Source organism: Antechinus flavipes, chromosome 3 (genome assembly GCF_016432865.1).
Source record: "Antechinus flavipes isolate AdamAnt ecotype Samford, QLD, Australia chromosome 3, AdamAnt_v2, whole genome shotgun sequence".
NCBI lineage: Eukaryota > Metazoa > Chordata > Mammalia > Dasyuromorphia > Dasyuridae > Antechinus > Antechinus flavipes.
In genome coordinates this window covers 575,697,032-575,705,732 of record NC_067400.1, presented here as the reverse complement: position 1 = coordinate 575,705,732, position 8,701 = coordinate 575,697,032, and the positions used below count along the sequence as shown (strand labels likewise).

Below are 8,701 nucleotides of genomic sequence, written 5' to 3'. Positions count from 1 at the left end.
TACATACAACATACAAATTTGGAAAATCAAATACTATTAAAAAAAAAAAAACTTGTCTAAGATCAAAATGAGTAAGTATTCAAGGCAGGATTTTTGAACCCAGGTCTCATTGACTCCAAGTCCAGCTGAACACTTGGACAGCTGTCCCAGCTTGCACACAGGCTGCACTTTGTGTCGAATTCTGTAAAGGAAAAAGTTCTGATTTTAAAGAGAAAATGGGGATAGAGTTTCTTCTCTCTGCGCCTCAGTTTCCTCTTCAATCAAATAAGATATCCAGTCAGTTTTGTGCCTCACAAACTGTGACCCTGGGAGGTTTAAATTCAATGGCGCCTCTCATTGGAGGCCGCCATCTTCCGTACGTAAGAACCAGGCATTGCGCATGCTCTTCGTCTTCCGGGGAAAACAAAGCCGACTTGGGCGCATGCTCGTCCCGTCTCCTGGACGTCCAGCCGGCTGTGACTTGAGTAGAAGGATTGCGAGCGAGGACGGCGGGCTTTGGGGCCTCGGTGCGTCCAGGTTTCTGAGAAAGGGGCAAGGAGAGGGAGGGAGCGCGGCCCTGGGGCTGTGGGCAGCGTAGTCGAGTCAAGCTCGACCTGAGCTGTCCTGGCCTGGGCACCGCAGCCTCTTCAGCCCTCAGGGTCTGGCATGCGCCGAGCCTCGCGCTTTGTATAGCGCATGCGTGGTCTCTGAAGCTCGACCCTCTGCGTGCTGGAGCGGGCGGCGGGGGCAGGGTCTGTAAGCGGGTTCTCTGGGCTAGAAATAGTACTTAGGCTTTGGGACTAGACTCAGAGATCGTCTATTTTAGTCGTGTCCGACGCTTTATGATCCTGTTTGGGGTTTGGAGTGGTTAGTCCTTTTCTTCTCCAGCTAATTTGACAGATGGGAAAACTGAGGCAGACAAAGTGAAGTGACTTGCTCATCGAGGAAGTGCCCGAACCCAGATTTGAACTCATAAAATTGTAATTGCAAGCCTAGGGCTCCATCCACTCTGCCACCCAGCTGCTCCCAAGTAGAGGTGGTTGTGTTTTTGCTCGTAGGATTTTTCTCATTCAATTCTCTCAACTGCCTTATCCCCCCCCCCTTCCTTTTCCAAATTAGGTCACTGGGGCATCTAGGTGGTACAGTGGGTAGAGCACCAGTTCTGAAGTCAGGAGGACCTGAGTTCAAATCTGGTCTCAGACACTTAACACTTCCTGGCTGTGTGACCCTGGGCAAGTCACTTACTCCCAATTGCTCCAGCAAAAATAAATAAATAAATAATGAGAGTCTTTTTCCAAATAAGGTCGCTGAGACTCAGAAAGGTTTAAGTGATCCGCTGATCCAGCACAGCTGGTAAGAGGTCAGAAGAAGAAGTGGAACCCATGTCTATGATAATTCCCAGATCAAGCATGATTTATGTTAAAATTGTGTATCTAAGATTGGTGATCACAATTCAGACACAAACTTTTATCGAGCTGGGGGCGGGGGTGCAAGAAGCGCTTCTAAGTTCTGCAGCTAGAAATGAAAAAAAAAAATCACAGTTTTTATTAGGGAAATGACATGTTAGCATACTTTACAATACAAGTTGGAGTGTCATGGGAGCCAGAAGAAAGACTCAGATCTACCCCACGGAGATATCAAAAAAGCTATAATAAAAGAAACGAGGAAAGATAGTTTTAGACCTGGACTCAGAAGACCTGAAGTCAAATTCTGTCTTATTTAACTGTGTGACACTGGGCAAGTCCTGTCTAGCTCAGTTTCCAAAACTGAAAAATGGGGATAATAATAGAAGCTATCTCCCATAGTTGCTGTGAAGATCAAATGTGTTATTTGAAAAGCATAAGTACTATTATTATCACTACTATTTTATTAATGTAATAGCAGGTAGTAATAATAACTGACTTTAACTTTTTAATGTTTACAAAGCAGTTCCCATGTGACAGCCCACAGAGGTAGTTATCAAGTGTGTCATCCCCTTTTTATAGACAAAAGGACTGAGACCCAAAGAGATTAGGTATATGACCCATAGTTTTAATAGCTAGAAAGTATCAGAGCCACTGTTCAAACACAGGTTCTCCCAAATCTAAATGAAGTGTGCTCTATTATGTCATAAAAAATACACATATGAAAAAATGTTGGAGAAGTTTTATAAAGTGCTATCCAGAGAAAAAGCAGAATCAGAACTATATATATATATATATACTACTATATAAAGATAATACAGTTCTTATCAGAGTAGAAATAACATATAAGGAGAGATTATAATACAAATTGGAGTGTAGTGGGAGCAGAAGAGACCCATTCCTAGCCTATTAAGAAGAAAATAAAAAGAAATAAGAAACTTTGTACACATAAAAATAAGAAAAAGTAAGAAAAAAAGATAAGGGGATGCAAACAGAATATTTTAGTTATTTTGTTGAAAATGATGTTTTTTCTCTTTTTTTTTTTTTTGAGAAAAACTATTTTATTTTTTTTATTTTTATTTTTTTTTTAATTTTTTATTTAATAATTACATTATATTGACACTCGTTTCTGTTCCGATTTTTTTTTCCCCTCCCTCCCTCCACCCCCTCCCCTAGATGGCAAGCAGTCCTTTATATGTTGGATATGTTGCAGTATATCCTAGATACAATATATGTTTGCAGAACCGAACAGTTCTCTTGTTGCATAGGGAGAATTGGATTCAGAAGGTATAAATAACCCGGGAAGAAAAACAAAAATGCAGATAGTTCACATTCGTTTCCCAGTGTTCTTTCTTTGGTGTAGCTGCTTTTGTCCGTCATTTATCAATTGAAACTCAGGTCTCTTTGTCAAAGAAATCCACTTCCATCAAAATATGTCCTCATACAATATCGTTGTCGAAGTGTATAATGATCTCCTGGTTCTGCTCATTTCACTTAGCATCAGTTCATGTAAGTCTCGCCAGTCCTCTCTGTATTCATCCTGCTGGTCATTTCTTACAGAACAATAATATTCCATAACATTCATATACCACAATTTACCCAGCCATTCTCCAATTGATGGGCATCCATTCATTTTCCAGTTTCTAGCCACTACAAACAGGGCTGCTACAAACATTTTGGCACATACAGGTCCCTTTCCCTTCTTTAGTATTTCTTTGGGATATAAGCCCAATAGAAACACTGCTGGATCAAAGGGTATGCACAATTTGATAATTTTTTGGGCATAATTCCAGATTGCTCTCCAGAATGGTTGGATTCGTTCACAACTCCACCAACAATGCATTAGTGTCCCAGTTTTCCCGCATCCCCTCCAACATTCAAAAATGATGTTTTTTCTCAAAGTGAAATTTATGATTAAGTGTGGTTTAATTTAATTTAGTTTTATTGTTGTTATTATTATTAATTTTTTTTTTTTTTTTTTTTTGCTGAGGCAATTTGCTGAGGGTAAAGTGACATGCCCAGAGTCACACAGCCAGGAAGTGTTAAGTGTCTGAAGTCATATTTGAACTCAGGTCCTCCTGATTTCAGAACTGGTGCTCTATCCACTGCACCACCTAGCTGCCCTGGTTTAATTTTATTTTAATGTTTTTACTTTGAAATTTAAAAAATAAAATCAGGGAATTGGGCAAGATAATCTGTAAGGTTCTGTCATTTCTATAATCCAGTGAGCCTGTGGTCAGAAGAACCCTTAAATACTATTTGGTGGCTCTGCCCAGGCCAGACCCTAATCAATGATCTCTGAGAGGTATATCTTATAAGCCTTTGATCATCCCTCTGAATCAGATTTTCTTTTGTTTCTTATTACACAGGAAAGCCGACAATATGGAGGCACCTCCAGTCACCATGATGCCTGTAACAGGTGGCACTATTAATATGATGGAGTATTTACTGCAGGGTAAGTTAATGTAAGAATTGGTTATATCACCCACTTCGTCCTCCTTTAATAAGTTATCATAATATGCCAGGAGATAAGGCAGTCATGGTATGTTTCTGGAGTCGGTAATGGGAAATGAGATTCTGGCTCAAGCTTTGTCTCTTAAGTGGTTATGACCCAACATGAGACCCAAATTTCCAGATAAGGAAACTCAGACTGAGAAAGGTTGAATAGCTTCTGGAGCTCATTGAATAGCTTCTGGAGCTCAGTGACCTCCTACATAAAAAAGGATGATTAGAGGAGGTGGTCTCTAAGAACAAGTTTTGTATTTCTGTTTTATAGATGATTATCTGAAATGTAGAAAGCTAAAATGATGTTTAGGATTTAATGGAGCCTCCTAAAAATTATGGTCTTTGGTCATGCTCCTTAGTCTTTTTTTTCCTGATGAAAATGAAAAGTGAGGTTCCATGTTGTTTTCCTTCCCCTTAGGAAGTGTTTTGGATCACAGTCTGGAGAGCCTTATACATCGACTTCGGGGTCTGTGTGACAACATGGAGCCTGAAACTTTTCTGGACCATGAAATGGTGTTCCTCTTAAAGGGGCAACAAGCTAGTCCTTTTGTTTTAAGGGCCCGGAGATCGATGGACAAGACAGGGGCACCCTGGCATCTGCGCTACCTGGGACAACCTGAGATGGGGGACAAGAATCGCCATGCCCTAGTACGTAACTGTGTAGATATTGCCACGTCAGAAAACCTGACTGATTTCTTGATGGAGATGGGCTTCCGAATGGACCATGAATTTGTTGCCAAGGGCCACTTGTTTCGAAAAGGCATCATGAAAATCATGGTATATAAGATTTTCCGCATTCTGATGCCAGGAAACACAGATAGCACTGAGGCCTTGTCCCTCTCCTATCTTGTAGAACTAAGTGTTGTGGCACCAGCAGGACAGGACATGGTTTCTGATGACATGAGAAATTTTGCTGAACAACTAAAACCTTTGGTTCACTTGGAGAAGATAGACCCCAAAAGACTAATGTGACAGAACGGGACTGCCTGACAATAGAGCCTGTTTTTGCATTACAGAAACCAAGACTCTAAATAAATATCCTTGGACTTCTTTGGACTTCTTTGCTTCAAGAATAAGGGTCCCAGGAGCTTACCTGAGATCTGGACCTCAAATCTCCTTTTCTGGAGATCTCAACATGGTTGGCACCATATAATTAGCTTATTTGTTGGGGTATATTAGCTGTACCTTTTTTTAATTACATTTTTTTCAGTTACCAAACCTTTCTTTATTTTTGTCCTCTTCTGCAATGTAAAAGAAAAACAAAATCCTTGAAATAAATCATAAGCAGTGCTATTTTGATGATCTGAGATCTGACCTTAAATTTGATCAGATTTCATTCTGTTAATCCTTTTCTGTTAGCAAAGGAAAAAGAAGGTGAACAAAAACAGTTTTTTGCTGGCAAGGGAATTTTATTAACTCAGTTTTCCTCATTAAAATTTTGAGTGAAAGTATATAAGACCAAACACAGTTAAAATATCTCGTATGGTAAAGATATGTATAAAGCATTGGTTCCATAGTTTCTCATCAAAGAACAGACTTTTTCCACCCTAACCATTAACAGGTTTGTTATCAACCAAAGAAGCATGCTGTAATCTACACATTCTGTGAAGCCAAAACAATGGCAATTCATGGTGTGATTAATGTAAAGAATAATTATTTTTAATATTTTGTGAATACTCCTTTTTTCCAAGTCAGTTACCTAGATAGTCCTTTCATCTCCCTCATTTCCCAAATTAAATCTTCCCTTGTAAAATCATTTAAACAAAAAACATCCTCTCCATATTACATTCCAGTGCTTCACCTTTGAGAGGCAGAATGTTTATTTCCTTATCTGTTCTCCCTAGTTCATTATTGGTTTTTTATTTACTCAGAATAATTAAATAATTCCTTTAAATGACTGTTTTATTGACAGTGCGTTTTGTCTATTCTTTGCTTCTGCTGACTTCATTCTATATCAGTTTATACAAATGTACCCTAAGAATTATTTGTTGTTTTTTAAATTAAATTTATTCTTTCTAGTATACAGGCTGTGTAGCCTCATGACAGAGAACACAGGGAGTATGGACTAGAATAAGACTTCTTAAACTTTTCCACTTGACCCCTTTCACCTGAGAAAGTTTTATGTGATCCCAGGTACATAAGTATATAAAATAGTTACACAAATCAAACATTTACTGATAGTAAATTATACTTTTGAGACCTCACATTCAGTTACGTGACCTGTATGGGGTTGCAAACTACATGTTAAAAAATTGGGGACTAGAGGATCTTAGGTGTCTTTACTTAAATTTTACCTCTTTTTGGTAATTTACTAGTATTGAACTTTCTGGTTTTGGCATTCAAATGTTTACAAAGTTAAATAGGTTGCTTTCGCAAAATGTCTAATAGCATTTTTTTTTTAATCCTGAAAAATGTACTCTTCTGACTTTACAATTTCTTTTTTTGGCAAGGAATTTATTTTTTAAATAGTATTTTATTTTCACAAATAAATGCAAAGATAGTTTTCAACAATCATTTTTGTAAGACTTGTATGTTCCAATTTTTTCTCCTTCCTTCATTTTCCTCCCTTCCTAAGACATAAAGTAGTTCGATATAGATTAAACATGTGGAATTTTTATAAACATATTTCTATATTTATCATGCTACACAAGCAAAATCAGATCAAACTGGGTAAAAACCGTGAGGAAGAAAAAACCTAATAAACAAAAAGGTGAAAATGCTATGCTTTAATCTATATTCAATCTTTATAGTTTTCTCTCTGGATATACATGAACTTTTCATCTCAAGTCTATTGGAATTGCCTTGAATCACCTCTTTGTTGAAAAGAGCCATAACTTTATAATTTCTAACAGGAATCCATTAATTCTCACAGTCATCCAGTTCCAAGCCTGAATGATAGCTGAACCTTGCTTTTTGTTATTTTCCATAACTGATCATTCACCCAGTCCTGGTCACTCTTTCCTTCATAATGCTTCTTGAAAGAATTGCATATATTTAATTTATATTGGATTGTTTGCTGTCTATGAGAGGGAGGGAGTAAGAAGGGAGAGAGAAAAATTTGGAACACAAGGTTTTGCAAAGGTAAATTTTGAAAACTATTGCACATGTTTGAGAAAATACAAATCTATTTAAAATTTAACAAATAATGCTTCTTGAATCTCTCATTTTATTCCCACTGCTACAATCCTAGTTAAGACCTTCATTAAATATCAGTTTTATTACTGAATATTATCTTAACGGATAGTTCCCTACTTTCAATGTCTACCCATCCAATCTAACTCACTCATATAATATTGTGACATTAATCTTAAAACACTGTTTTCATCATATCACTTTTTTGCTCTAAAGAAATTGCATGTATTGCCCACTGGAAAAAATATTGTAGGATTTAAATATAGCTTGGTTATTCCCATCACTGTGTCTTGCCTTTTCATTTAATCTATGCCTATTTTTTTGCCTAATTTACATCCTACTTCTTTAAAACCTAATTTGAGTTCTACAAAAAAGACCAACCACCATGCTCTTTTGATCCAAGCCCACATTTCAGACTAGGGTGGAGATAAGGGATGCTTGTTTGAAAAAAAGAAAAATAAAAAAAAAAAAGCTAAAGTGGAGAGTCAGTTTGCTAATAATTGTGGCAGTGTGCCAGATCTTCTGCCTCAAAATTTGTGCTTGGGCCCATAGCTTTCTGTTGTGTTCAAATGTTGTGTTCTTTTTCTTCTTTAAAATATAAGATGATGGTTCTCTCTGAGAGAGAAGGTTTCTGGAGATTTTCTGGAGGTAGCCTTAGTATCAGTTCAGATCAATAATTACCCCAAATGCAGCCAGCTGGTAAAAATACAAATGTTTAATTTCTCCTAAGTCTTGTCTCTTTCCTTGGGCCCGGAGAGCTAGATTCTTAGAGGCCTATCTCTCTGCTTGGTTCCAAGAGCTTCCTCCGAATGTCTCCAAATCCAAAGATTTTGTCCTTCAGCCTCTGCCTCTGCTTTCTTCAGCCTCCAGCCAGCACCAAGATGGAATGAATCTCTTGTCTCCTTCACTTGGGACTCGGCTAGCTTTCTGGCCAGTCTTTCAGATCAGCTTGGTCTCAGTTGGGGAAGTGCAGGAGCCCAGCCACCACAGTGGGGTGAGATGAAGATGAATCTGGTTGTGCCTCTGAGAGAGTCTTCTCTCTCTCTCTTTTTTTTTTTTTTTAAATAACTTTTTATTGATAGAACTCATGCCAGGGTAATTTTTTACAACATTATCCCTTGCATTCACTTCTGTTCCGATTTTTCCCCTCCCTTCCTCCACCCCCTCCCCCCCCCAGATGGCAAGCAATCCTTTACATGTTGAATAGGTTACAGTATATCCTGGATACAATATACGTGTGCAGAACCGAACAGTTTTCTTGTTGCACGGAGAGAATTGAATAAATAATCCGGGAAGAAAAACAAAAATGCAAGCAGTTTATATTCATCTCCCAGTGTTCTTTCTTTGGGTGTAGCTGCTTCTGCCCATCTTTGATCAATTGAAACTGAATTAGCTCTCTTTATTGAAGAGATCCACTTCCATCAGAATACATCCTCAAACAGTATTGTTGTTGAGGTATATAATGTTCTCCTGGTTCTGCTCATTTCACTTAGCATCAGTTCATGTAAGTCTCGCCAGTCCTGAGAGAGTCTTCTCAATCTTCTGCTGAACTTTCAACTTGTAGCTTCTTCCTCTGAAAACTCTCTGACTGGCTCTATTTATTAGAGAGAGAGGAATTGTGGGATGCGAGAGAGAGAGAGAGGAATTATGGGTTTCTCCCATAGTGCTCTCTGGCCCTAAGA

At 38.2% G+C, this 8,701-nt stretch overlaps 1 protein-coding gene across 1 annotated transcript; it reads left to right on the top strand.

Annotated features, from left to right (window-relative positions):
- Nucleotides 1–299: 299 nt before the first annotated feature.
- Nucleotides 300–7,299, top strand: MED18 (mediator complex subunit 18). The gene is made up of 3 exons (XM_051988042.1): nucleotides 300–506; nucleotides 3,752–3,837; nucleotides 4,306–7,299. The coding sequence occupies exons 2-3, from the start codon at nucleotides 3,765–3,767 to the stop codon at nucleotides 4,857–4,859; spliced, it is 627 nt and encodes a 208-aa protein (XP_051844002.1). The 5' UTR covers nucleotides 300–506; nucleotides 3,752–3,764; the 3' UTR covers nucleotides 4,860–7,299.
- Nucleotides 7,300–8,701: the final 1,402 nt, after the last annotated feature.

Bases quoted from the DNA above. Each gene is read 5' to 3' on its own strand.
- MED18 (XM_051988042.1), top strand. From the start codon at position 3,765: ATGGAGGCACCTCCAGTCACCATGATGCCTGTAACAGGTGGCACTATT. The intron at 3,838-4,305 runs GTAAGTTAATGT...CCTTCCCCTTAG, and splicing joins GATGGAGTATTTACTGCAGG to GAAGTGTTTTGGATCACAGT.